This window comes from Papio anubis, unplaced genomic scaffold (assembly GCF_008728515.1).
Source record: "Papio anubis isolate 15944 unplaced genomic scaffold, Panubis1.0 scaffold1532, whole genome shotgun sequence".
Taxonomy (NCBI): domain Eukaryota; kingdom Metazoa; phylum Chordata; class Mammalia; order Primates; family Cercopithecidae; genus Papio; species Papio anubis.
The window spans coordinates 1-14179 of NW_022161506.1; the positions used below are offsets into that span (position 1 = coordinate 1).

The window sequence follows — 14179 nt, forward strand, 5'->3', positions numbered from 1 at the left end:
GACTCTGATCAGTGGGTCCCGAGCGCCCCCTGCCGCTGATTTCCCCCCGCGTTCCTGCAGGGAGGTTTGTGTCTGGGCTCACAACGACCTCCCCTCACTGTGTCTCTCGCACAGTAATACACGGCCGTGTCCTCCAATCTCAGGTTGTTCATTTGAAGATATAGCATGTTCTTGGAATTGTCTCTGGAGATGGTGAATCGGTCCTTCACAGAGTCTGCGTAGTATTTCTGACTTCCATCATACCATATAACTGCCACCCACTCCAGCGCCTTCCCTGGAGCCTGGCGGACCCAGCTCATGTCATAGCTACTGAAGGTGAATCCAGAGGCTGCACAGGAGAGTCTCAGGGACCCCCCAGGCTGGACCAAGCCTCCTCCAGACTCCACCAGCTGCACCTCACACTGGACACCTGCAAACACAGAGACACCAAGGTCAGAAACTGCCACACATATCCACTGTTTCTCTCACTCATGTCCACTCCCACTCAATCTCTCTATTTCTCCATGAATCACCTCTTAAAATAGCAACAAGGAAAACCCAGCTCAGCCCAAACTCCATGGTGAGTCCTCTGTGTTCAGTGCTGATCACCGAATGGAACACTGTGGACTTCCAGTGCTGGGCTCCTCTCCCAGAGCTGCAGGGTCAGGGCTGGGCTGGTTTTCATCAGCAGAGGGAGGGCCCTATTTGCATGTCCCCCACTATATAGCAAGCTCTGGGGTGGGACATCTGAGGAGAGGCCGGGCTCACTGCAGATAAAGTGACCTGGGGGAGACTGGTAGTAATTTCATCATTCAGGAAAATATAATTTTATATTATGTGATTGTGCCTTGATTAACATTTAGCTCTCATAATCTGATTTTATTTTTACATATTTACACTATATATTTAATGCAGGTTTCAATGTTATATTTTACAGAAGATAATTTACATAGAGAACACAGCAGTTGTGCAGTGTGTCTAAGATTACACATCTAAAAAAAATTAGTCCTATTATCTGGGCCTGTGCTCTATTCACCAGAGGAGGCTGGCTGCTCTCCTGAGACAACTCCAGGGCAGCGTGGACCAGGCCTAGTGAAGACTGCAGGATTCCCCATCTGCTATGACAGCTTTCTGTAATTTACCTAAATATGTAGAGTGAATCACATTTCATGTGTATGTTTTCAGAATTCAGTCATATTCTTTGTGTTAATGTTGATCTATTTATTGCTCCATTTTAGTCAAATATTATTTCACCAGTTTGTTATTGCTTTATTCAAGTGTAATAAATAAATAATTAATTCAAATTTATAGTGAATGATTTGAAAAATGTAGACCTATGTTTGCAACAATTCACTCAGCAATTCAATCAAGTCTTGAATAATTAAATTAATCCCTAAATCTTTTCTTATTCCTCTCAAATTTAACTCACATCCCCATTACTCCCAACACCATATTCTCGGAAAAATTTAAATCTTCTTCATGTTAATTTTTAATAGTGTCATCTTCTAAAATTTCTACAAGTGAATCATATAAAATTTACTCTTAATTCCTTAGTTTCTTTCACTCAGCACAATTCCTTGAGAATTTAGCCACGTTTTTTATGATTGAGGCATGCCTTGATTTCAAGCTGCATTAGATTCCAGTACATAAATATGTGCCAAACTATTTAATTGTTCACCAGTAACAAAAGGTGATTTGTTTTCTCAGTTAATGGATTTTATAGAGAAAAGCAGCTCCTCAGCAAGGGAATGTAAAAATGAGTAAACTACGATATTATCCTGATCTCATTAACAACAAACATGAAAAACTACAAATAAAGAAAAAAAAAATCTTCAACGTATCTGAGTTGAAATCAGAGAGAAAGCAAACAATAAACACAACCTGAAATCTGAGGCGAGAGGAGGCTGCAGAGAGGACCAGGACCATATGTTAGTGTACCTGGGGCAGATATCACTGGATGGCATCTAAGACTGGAACAGGCTGGCTTGGAAATATTCAGTGAGTTGCTTGAGGATGCATATGCTCTTAGTGTTAGACTTTGAAGCTGCTAGTGCTTGAAGAATTTTCCACAGAATTATTATTAATATTCCTGCTGCACTTCATGCAAATAAACAGGCCAAGTTTAAGACTAAAGTTTATTTTGCAAACAACTCAGTCTTATCATTATTTGCTTCTAACAAAAACCAAAACTGGAAGGAGAAACGTTGTATTTCAAAACATATCACACACTTGTCTTTAAACTCTAATCTCCTCAGTTGTTTAAGCATTTGCCTGCATTTTAGAGTAACTCTGCTTATTCCTGAGGGGCAGTCAGTGATCTCTGGCTATAGCCCAGGAGAAACAAAAAACGATGGGGAATATAAAAAATCTGGATCAATATTTTAATTCTAAGCAATTATCCTTCAAATCATGCCTGATGATGGGAATAAATAGGGTGCCCCTAACCTGGCGGTTTCTTTGGGAAAATAAATCCCACGGAGCTATCAAAAAAGCCAAGCCCCATGCACCCACGTTTCAGCAGGCATAACTACAGTCACCAGTTATCTGGGCATGTCAGCAGCCTTGGAATTGTTTTTCAAACTCTTTACCAACTTGTTTCGTTCTGATACATGTCTTCTAATAACCCGATTTGTCTCTTCTCATTTTGAAACCATTAAATTCCAAATAGTCATGCAACTGAAGCCTGGGATAATGGCTCCCTTTTCCTGGGGTCACTTAGATAGGCCTCCAAGAGATCTTCCCCAAACAGCATACCCCATCAGCTGGAAGCAGTTAAGACTGGTCTTTCGCTGTATTCTAAGGACAGTTAGACGTACTTCTTCAAAGAGGAAAATGATAGAGGTAGGAGGCAGAGTATTCTCCTAGGCAGACAGGAGAGGGTCCCCATAGAATCTCCAACGCACCAAGGTCATTGTGCACAGGGGCTTTCCTAGACATGCCTGCAGTGAAAATTGTTAAAGTTGTCTTTGTCTCTGATAAAGTAGTTGTAATACCTAACCTTGTTTTAACATGAATAGACTCTCCCTTAGCTACCTAACCTTGTTTTAATATGAATAGACTCTCCCTTAGCTGAGAAAACCTGACAGACTCCATTTGGCTCCTTCATTTGCAAGACATCAAGGACTCCTTACCCACCTCCTTCCTCAAGGAGTTAACTTGTGTAAGCTGACTCTCAGCACATCAGAGTCCCATTAACTGATCAGGTACTGTGGCAAGCAATGTCCACAGTTCCCAGGAATTCGCTAGGGAGATAGCACCATAAAGCCCCTACATTTGTGTCCCTCAGAGCCCCCACACCTGTCACCTTGTGATGAATTCAAAGCCCCTGCACCCGGAATTGTTTGTTTTCCTGTGACCATTTGTCTTTTTAACTTTTTATCTGTTTTACTTCTGTAAGATTGCTACAGCTAGAATCCCCCCTCCCCTCTCTAATCCAAAGTATAAAAGAAAATCTAGCCCCTTCTTGGGGCTGAGAGAATTTCAAGCTGATAAATATCATGTTCAAGCAAATGCTAACAGGCAAACAAAAAGCTAACATAGAGCTAAAAAATATACAGTGATTCAATACAGCAAACACGCTAGCTCGGCCTAGTTTATAATATTATCTAATCATGGAGGGCATTGTCATTGTTCATATAAGACAGAATCAACCCCACTCACAATCTTGTGGGAATGTTTAAAAAATGGCATCTCTATATTAAAATTATCAAATCTGTATAAAATGTAAAACTCCCTTGGCCAAAGGTTCTCCCACTGGCACTATGGAATCATGGTCCACTCCTCAGGGTGCATCAGTTATTACCCTATGACTTGGCAGCTAAAAGGCCCATCCGTTTATAGACTTTACCCCCAGAGATCATGTTTGCTCCATTGCATGCATGTGTTACAAAATACTGAAAGTGATTCCTGTGTGATATCCACTCCAATCATGAAGAGTTTGAGGTGGCCTTTTTACTACATCTTTTCCACAGACTCTTGTGATCTTCAGCAAGGAAACTGGAAGGAACATCTGCAGAAAATACTGCTCTTGAATCATATTGGAAGGAATCTTATCAGATACTTTTAAATAACTCACTGCAGAAAACATTCAGGCAGTTAATTATTGGGTTCATGTTTTACAACTAAAGACTCAATGCAGGCCAGATGCAGTGGATCATCCGTATAATCACACCACTTTCAGAAGCAAAGTGAGGGAAACCCCATGAGACCTGGCAATCGCAGCCAGCCTGGGCAGCATAAAGAGACGCTATTTCTATGAAAAAACGTTTAAAAAATAAGGAGGGTAGGGGTGGCATGCCCACCTACTTGGAGATACTCAGGAAGCTAAGATGGGAAGATTATGTGAGTCAGGAGTTCAAAATTACAGTGAGCTATGATCACACAACTGTTCTTTGTGCAACAGGGTGAGAGCCGGTCTCTAAAAACAAATTAAAAAGAATCAATAAAGAATTTTGGCCGGGCGCGGTGGCTCAAGCCTGTAATCCCAGCACTTTGGGAGGCCGAGACGGGCGGATCATGAGGTCAGGAGATCGAGACCATCCTGGCTAACAGGGTGAAACCCCGTCTCTATTAAGAAATACAAAAAACTAGCCGGGCGAGGTGGCGGGCGCCTGTAGTCCCAGCTACTCGGGAGGCTGAGGCCGGAGAATGGCGTGAACCCGGGAGGCGGAGCTTGCAGTGAGCTGAGATCCGGCCACTGCACTCCAGCCTGGGCGACAGAGCGATACTCCGTCTCAAAAAATAAAAAATAAAAAATAAAAAAATTTAAAAAAAAAGAATTTTACGCAGCTGTAAAGCTACTCAAATAGGAAATGTTAAACTGAGCACCCTCATAGATTCTCTGGCGTTTCTGATGTTTTTAAGCAGATAGCTGACCTAAGACCTGCAGAATAAGCTGATAGTCCTTGATTGTGAGAAGCTTCTACCCAAGACATTAGACCAGGACCCTGTCTAATTCCCCATCCCCTCCTTCTTTTTCTCATTATTCTTTGCTTATATTTATAAAGTCATCTCATTTCTGTAGACCTCGGTGTTGTCCACCCATACTGAACCCTTATCTTCTTTCTTATTCGTTATTTTTATTCTTGCTACGTAGAATAAGTTGTCACACTACTTTTTGATGCATGACTGCTGAGGACTTAAGGCTCACTACTCCAGGACAACAGTCATCCTGCTGTACAGAGCACCCTCTGGTGTCCTGATTTTCCTCGGTGGTTCCGGAGAGCCCCCGGCTGACCTGAGTGCCTCTACAATGGTCTTGAGTGTCCCCTGGTTTCCTGAGGGACTCTGGGGTCCTGAGCAAGCCCGGCTGTCCTATGCACCTCTACAGGGAGGTTTGGGTGTGAGCTCACACTGTGGTTCCCTCACTGTGTCTTGTCTTAAAAATACACGGCTATGTGCTTGTTGCTCACGTAGCTCAGCTGTTGGAAGAACTAATTTATGGATATGGATCTGGGGTTGGTGACTGGACTCTTGAGGAGTGGGTGGTAACGTGTGCTCCCTTTATGATCTGTGCACCTGACCCACTCCAGTACCTCCCACGGGGGGCTGATGGATCCAGCTCCAGCAGGAAGCACTCGTTATGATGGGAAATCCAGAGACAGCACAGGTGAGGGAGAGGGTCTGTGAGGGCTTCACCAGGCCAAGCCTGCACTGAGAAACACAGTTGGTTGCATGTACAAGTTCTGGAGAACACATTGAAATTCCCAAATACATACATTTTTACGAGAATAAAGAACTCATTTGTGTTCAATTTGTGGGTCTCCTAGAGTAATGCAGTGGACTGTGAGGTTAGATTCAGACAAATTTATTGTCACATTTTTTCTCCATACCTGGAACCAAATAATAAAGATAAACTTATGTCAGGAGAATGGGCATTGAACTATCTCTGTCTATGATAATTGTGATTTTCAGAATAGGATTGAGATGTGATCACCTAAAGGGTGTCCTAATTCTGAACCCACAATTAGACATGAGCAGCAATCACTGGCAGTGGAGGTCACCCACATGGAGAAATACCTGACTCACTGAAGCTGTACCTGGGGGTCTCTGCAGGCTCTGAGTTGTACAGGAACAGCTCCTCCCTCAGACTCAGAGTGAGGAAAATCTCTGCTCTTTCTCTGGGGGAGGTGAGGGTTAGTATGTGGAAAGAACCAAACTTACTTTAATCAAGATCTCTGTACTTGGGCAGAAAACAAAGAATATGAGAAAAAACTGATTTCAGTTTAAATAGAACAATTTCTCATGAGGAAGGCAATAATATGTCTGGATCTTATACATAATTAAGAAACAATAAATTTGGGGTAAAGTTGACAATTACAATTTCTTTGCAGATTCTCTTCTTAATTATCTATGTCATCTGAGAAAATGAAGTAAAATCATGGTTTTTATATAAAAATTCATAAAAAGGGTGCTGGCCCTGAGAATGCACCTCCCATCCCTCCAACATCAGGGAGCCCAATAGACCAGGCAGGCAGCTGCTGCACGGCACTCTGACACCCGTCACCTGGTGTGTGCCGAAGACAGCCATCCTGGGAGCTCCTCCCAGACAATGGCTGTGCACAGTGGAGATACTGAGGCGTGGCTGCTGCTGGGACACATGGGAGATCCCTGATGGACAACTGTGCTGTGGGAGGCACCAATGGCCTCACTGGACTTAACTTAGACCACAATGAGTATAAATTTATGTCCCTATAGCTATATAGTTGCTGATGTCAACAAATGTTACTAAAACTCTGCAAGAATCAGTGAAAATAATTAGGAATGTTTATTTCTTGAATGTATATACTTAAACGATACATATATACAGAATTTTAGTAATTCCTACAATTTAATAATAAATTTATAATAAATACAAGTAATAAAATAACACAGCCTAGAATGCTCCAGAGTTCTGCAAATACAAACCTAACTTTTTTTCCAGCTGAGGAGAAAGGAAACCTCCCCCTGCACCTGCTCCTGGGACTGGTCCTGTCCGCAGTGGGTCCCGAGAGCCCCCTGGTGGCCGCGCGCGCCCCTGCAGGGAGGTTTGCGTCTGGGCTCACACTGATCTCCCCTCACTGTGTTCCTCGCACAGTAATACACGGCCGTGTCCTCGGTTTTCAGGTTGTTCATTTGCAGATAGGTGATGCTTTTCGAATCATCTCTGGAGATAGTGACTCTGCCTTTCACAGATGCAGCGTAGTCTGTTGTCTCACCATTAGCTTTGTTTCTAATGAAACCTACCCACTCCAGCCCCTTCCCTGGAGCCTGGCGGACCCACTGCATGTAGTGGTCACTGAAGGTGAATCCAGAGGCTGCACAGGAGAGTCTCAGGGACCCCCCAGGCTGGACCAAGCCTCCGCCAGATTCCATCAGCTGCGCCTCACACTTGACGTCTGCAAACAAAGAGACACCAAGGTCGGAAACTGCCACAAATATCCACTGTTTCTCTCACTCATGTCCACTCACACTCAACATCTCTAGTTATTGAGATAACATTGAATTACCTTTTAAAATAGCAACAAGAAGGAAAACCCAGCTCAGCCCAAACTCCATGGTTGGTGGTCTGTGTTCAGTGCTGATCACCAAGTGGAAACTCCTGAGAATCCCAGGGCTGAGCTCCTCTCCCAGAGCTGCAGGGTCAGGGCTGGGCTGGTTTTATCAGCAGAGGGAGGACCCTATTTGCATGTCTCCTACTATATAGGAAGCTCTGGGGTGGGACGCCTGAGGAGAAGACGGGTCCAGATAAGGTGACTGTGCCTTGCAGGAGTTTAGTGACAATGATGGTATTTGGAAAAGATATTGTCTTATTATAAAAATTTTGCTGTGATAAGCACTTTGAACTGATTACACTATTTTAGTTTTACTTATTTGTGTAAATTACATTTTGTTGGAATCAATGTTTCTTCATGTACAGATGTGGAAGTAAACCACACATGGAAAATTAGTCTTGCCACTTTGGGAAGCAGAGTGGAGATTTCTCAAAGAACATAAAACAGAGGTAGCATTTTACCCAGCAAATCCACTACTGGGTCAACACTAATAAGACCTACTTTTTGAAAGCACAATAGGTGCCTATAGTCAATAATAACTTAATGGTATATTTTAAAGAAATTTAAAGAATGTAATTGGATTTTTTTGTATTTCAAAGAATAAAAGATTGAGGGGATGGACACCTCATTCTCCATCATGTGCCTATTTCATATTGTATGAAAACATCTCATGGAACTGGTAAATATATACACCTACTATGTACCAACAAAAATTTTATAAATAATTAATTTACTAATTGAAGGCAAACGTTCAAAGGAAATAAAGTGATGAAAGTTTAAAGAGAGACACTTTCTAAGCAGTGAGTGACTACTGTGAAGCCCCTACCAATATGCACATACATGTTAGATTTTAATTTTTTTCTTTTTCTTCCATGCACAGAGAAGCACATTTTAATAAACAAATGTAAGGTTTCTTTTTAGTGGGGATGTGGTAACAGCGCAGAGCAGATAAGGTGACAGGTCCTTCTTCCCTGCTACTTTGTGTGCAGCCCCTGCTGTGTGAAGGTTGAAATAAGGCCCTGACTCAATCAGTAGAACGTCACCACTCATACAAGGTGAAGTGTCCTGGAATCAGAGGCAGATTCCACTCAGACTTCTTTCCCTACTGTCACACATGTTTTGGTACTTTTTGCAGGATCTTTTATTATTATTATCATTATACTTTAAGTTCTGGGATACATGGGTATACAGGTGCCATGGTGGTTGGCTGCACCCGTCAACCCATCATCCACATTAGGTATTTCTCCTAATGCCATCCCTCCCCTAGCCCCTCACCCCCCAACAAGCCCCGGTGTGTGATGTTTCCCTCCCCGTGTTCACAGGTTCTCATTGTTCAACTGCCACTTATGAGCGAGAGCATGTGGTGTTTGGTTTTCTGTTCCTGTGTTAGGTTGCTGAGAATGATAGTTTCCAGCTTCATCCATGTCCCTGGAAAGGACATGAACGCATCCTTTTTTATGGCTGCATAGTATTCCATGGTGTATATGTGCCATATTTTCTTAATCCAGTCTATCCTTATGGGCATTTGGGTTGGTTCCAAGTCTTTGCTATTGTTAAGAGTACTGCAATAAACATATGTATACATATGTCTTCATAGTAGAATGATTTAAAATCCTTTGGGTATATACCCCGTAACGGGATTGCTGGGTCAAATGGTATCACCTACTTTGCAAGAAAAATAATTTAAAAAACAATAAAAAAAGTCTCCCGGACACAGCTGTATTCCCAACATTTTGTGAGGCCAAGGCGGGTGGATCGCTTGAGCCCAGGAGTTGGACACCAGCTTGGGCAACATAGCAAAATCCCATCTCTACAGAAAATACAAAAATTTATCCAGGCTGAGTAGTGAGCACCTGCCTGTAGTCACAGCTGTAGAGGAGGCTGAGGTGGGAGGATGGCTTGAGCCCAGCAGTTGGAGACTGTTGAGCGATGATTCAACACTGCATTCCACCCTGGGCAGCAGAGCAAGAGCAAGACCCTGACTCGAACAACAACAACGACAACAACCACAACAACAAAAATAGAGTCAAATGTCAACACTTTTAGTTTTCCTTTCTTTCCTAAATGCAAATTTGTACTATGAAACAATAATCCATTCTAATTGTCTTAATAGTTTTAGTAGAACTCTCATAGAAAATAAAGATAGATATTTTAATACAGAGAAAATGTATTTTATAATAATTCAGATATCGGTTTAATAGATATTGTCACCAAATTAAAAACAAATCATTGCCTGCATTTAGTCTAAAAGAAGCCCTAGAAAAGTATCAAGGAAGAATGCTTTCTAAAGATAAATATGTACTTTCTATATGTATACATTTTACTTTGGGGAATATATATTCTCAATTTTAAGATAGGGACCCAGTAGAAATAATAATGGAGTGGACTGTTAAAAATCTCTTTCTGTTTGAGTCAGAAAGTTTAGATTAAAGGCTTACAATAAAAGTGTTTCCAAATCATATGAGTTGTTTAGTTCAAATCATTTTCTCTTGAAGGTACTTTTGATTCATGGCAAGAATTTATATTGAAACAAAATGTATATAAAAGTCAGCGTGAACTTCTCTAAGTGGTTGAGAGATCATCTAGTTTATCACAGACAAAAACTGTAGTATAAAATAAACACAAAATGTTACTATTTTAAATTTGATCTATGTTATGTAAAATAGAAAGAGAAATTTTGTGATTATTTTTCTAACTTATGAAGCTAGCAAAATTATTAAAAATCAGGAAAGTTAGAGTGTGATTAGTCTTCCACTTATAAGTTATTTGAGTATAAAATTATGCTCAAATGCTGAACTAAGATACAAATGTCATATTGAGTAATCATTCATGTACTTCTGTATTAATTTACTTTCTTAAAAAACTTGTATCCCATACTATAAAACAAAAAATTTTTTAAATTTATTCTAACTATATAGCATCATTTAATGGATCAATGTGGCAAACTCAATATATTTCAGGCACAAACAAAAATATTTAATGGGCAGGTTTTTTCATTTAAAATACATTATATTAATTGTCAAAACAATAAATTCGCTGAGTGATTTCATAGCTTCACATTTACTTTTCTGCTGCAGTCAAAGCCAAAAGGCTATAATTTCCTCAAACTTTGAAAAGCACCACGAATCTTTAACAACAGGAGTAATAGGGCTTGGAAAGAAATATTTATTGATTGATCCCAGGGGAACTTGTGTGGGGTTTTTTTCGAGACGGAGTCTTGCTCTGCTGCCCAGGCTGTTCAAGCAATTTTCCTGCCTCAGCCTCCTGAGTAGCTGGGATTACAGGTGCACACCACCAGACCCAGCTAATTTTTGTATTTTTAGTAGAGACGGGGTTTCACCATATTGGTCGGGCTGGTCTTGAACTCCTGACCTTGTGATCCACCCTCCTCAGCCTCCCAAAGTGCTGGGATTACAGGCGTGAGCCAACGCGCCCAGCCCCTGCTACTTTTAATTCATATAAAAATATAATTTTATCTCTATTTCATTTCACACAGAGAAAGCAATTCTAAATGTGTTAAAAACTCATGAAAACAAAAAAAAATGATGAAACATTGCAGGTTATATGTTTATGATTAGTATGAAAAAGGAAATCCTAGGAATAAAAAACCATGAGGTTTTAAATAAAAGATTGATATGTCTCACTAAGAATTCATCAGTATTTACTATGCAGAAAACAGAAAGGCTACCAACTAGAAATATATATATATATATAAACAGTGTTAAAGGTTTTAATAAAAATATATATAAAGAACTCTTTTAAATAACCAACCAATGACATAGAAAATAAGTGGGCAAAATTTTTAAATAGTCATTTTATGGAAGAGGAAATCTGAATAGCCAACAACCTCCTGGAAACTATACTGAAAATATCAACAATGCGGAAAATGAAAATCAAAAATCAATAAATTACATACTCCAGTCAAACAAATGTTTAAGTTCTGGTTAGTTCAAAGGTTGGTAAAGATTACCATAATGGAAATTTCATACATTGCTGGAAAAAAATGTAAATTTTATAAACCCATTAAAAGCAATTAAAAATTTTTTAAAAATCTAAACATAATGCATCGGAAGCAAACTAGCACACAAATGAATGTAAAGGTACTTGAATAATAAAGTTCACAACAGAAATGTTTATTACAGCAATAAATGGAATCAACCCAAGTGTTTCACAACAAGGAATGAAAAAATTTTTGCTACCTATTATTTATATATACAATTCCATTTAAATAATATTCAAAGATATATAAAGCTCAATAGCATTTTGTTTAAGGTTACATATTTATGTGTAATACATCTAAAAGCAATTGAAAAATGAGCATAAAAGTTAGCAAAATTACTTCTTCCTGAGTACACAGAGAGTGAGATAGGATCAGATACACAGTTGGTTTAAAATCTTCACTTTTTTCTGTGTGGGTGTGTGTTTGTGGGAGGGTGTATTCATCTGTATTAATTTTATTGTTGTATTTTATCCAGTATTAATCATGAAATATCTTTGGTATATATTTAATATTTAAATAAAAACAAAATCTTCCAAATTAAAAAACTTTATAAAAAGACATTATAGCACATAGCAACACAATATGATCATCATATCTATATTTGTACTTTTAAATATTTATTTATTATAAGCCTTTTAAGACACACCAAACTTGGACGACTACTATTATTTCACTTGGATTTCTTGCAACAAGGGATTATGTCAAATTTGATGAACTAAATAAACAAACCACTTAAATGAAACTTTGTGGTCAATTTAGAATATTCTAGTCTTTCTGACGTCTCGCTTTTAGAAAAACTGGATCTATGCTTACAAAGAATTAAGAATTTTAGTTTGGAATAAACACAAAAATCAACTCTAAATGGGTTAAATATTTAAACATCTGGCCTGCAATTGTAAAATTTCCCCCACCCAGAAAATAATATTAACAATGATTTCCTCTATTTCACATTAAAGGCACAGATAACAAAAGCAGAATTGAACAAGTGGAACTACATCACAACAAAAAGATTCTGCAAAGCGTGGAAAAAATTCCAACCTACAGAATGGGAGAATATAATTGCAAGCCATGCATCTGAAAAAGGGATTATATCCAAAATACACACACAACTACAACTCATTAGCCAAATCATATTTGCCCGATTGGATAGTGGTCAGTTTTTCACCTTAAAAATTTAAGAATATAGATGTCATTTTAGAGATTCTTCCCTCTGGGTAATGGTAAGCTTCATGGTACACTTGGTTATGGTAGACTATGTAGTTATTCAATCCAATATTAATATGTGTGGTGTTAGCCAGTTGCAGTGGTGCATGCCTGTAATCCCAGCACTTTGGCAGGCTGAGGCGGGTGGATCATCTGAGGTCAGGAGTTTGAGACCAGCCTCACCAATATGGTGATACCCCGTCTCTACTAAAAACACAAAAATTAGCCAGATGTGGTAGCGTGTGCCTGTAGTCCCAGCTACTGGGGAGGCTGATACAGAAGAATTGCTTGAACCTGGGAGTCAGAGGTTACAGTGAGCCGAGATCATGTCATTGCACTCCAGCCTGGGTGACAGAGTGAGACTCCATCTTAAATATATACCATATATATATATACACTCACACATACACACACACACATATATGTGTGTGTGTGTATATATATATCTTGTTGTGAATTTACTTAATAGATGCTATTAAACCTGTCATCAGCTGACTCTAGGTTAGCTAGATTGTCAATGATAAAATGGGTGGTCCTGATTCCATCAGCAGAACTGGAGAAAGTGAAATTCCATGGTGATTCAGCAGCTTTATCTCTCTCTGGGACTTCCAGCCTGCATTTATTGAGGGATCACTTAGGGAAATTGGATATTCCTAGCCATGTCTAAAAAGTGTCATTCTCTACATCTCACAGAAATGTGGCATGTCCATCTGTAGCTTGTCAACTGAATAACAGGCAGAAAGAGACTCTAAAATACAATATAATAATATTATATTATTAAAATATAATAATATTTATTCTAGGATGTGTATTGCATTTGAAATATGTATGGGTGCATTCAGGTTGGTATGGAAAGAAAAAAAATTAAGGAAAAATGAGGAGTGTTACATCAGTTGTTTTGAGACAATTATCCTGGGCTAGAAGGATCAATAGCAGGGGTGACATCAGTGTAAGGTTGAACAGGCAGTTGCTGGGCAGATATTCTTGGAGAAACAATTCTTTTAAGGTTGTAGTGGCCTCTGTGCAAAGTTGTGGTTGTGCAGAGTCTGTTGATGGTAGTTCTTGTTATCAGCAATATGTGTGTTAGAACCCTCCTTCATGGCCTTTCCCAGCTTCATCGCCTTCCCCAGCTTCATAAGTGGCTCCATTTTGATCCTGATGCATTTCACAAACTCTTTCTAACACTACTTCTGAAGCAGGATGACTCTGACAGTTTGCATAGGACAGGGTTAATCCCACATCCACATCCCATTTTGATCACATAAGCGTATCCCAGTCAGGGCTAATGGCCAATTGCATTCCCAGATAAGCCTACACACAACACAGTGGAGGGTCCTGAGAAAATGGGGAGAGAAGGAAGTTCCATCAGCCTCACCCACGTGGCTGCAGGAGCCACAGCCTGAGCCCCACCTGAGCTCCAAGAAAATGCCTTTACTTCTGGAATGTAGACCATGGAGACCATCTT

At 39.8% G+C, this 14179-nt stretch overlaps 1 gene segment (V, D, J or C); it reads right to left on the bottom strand.

Annotated features, from left to right (window-relative positions):
- Window positions 1–7588, bottom strand: LOC100999950. The segment is given in 2 exon segments: window positions 1–409; window positions 513–778. Coding segments are annotated over 2 exon segments (447 nt in total).
- Window positions 7589–14179: the final 6591 nt, after the last annotated feature.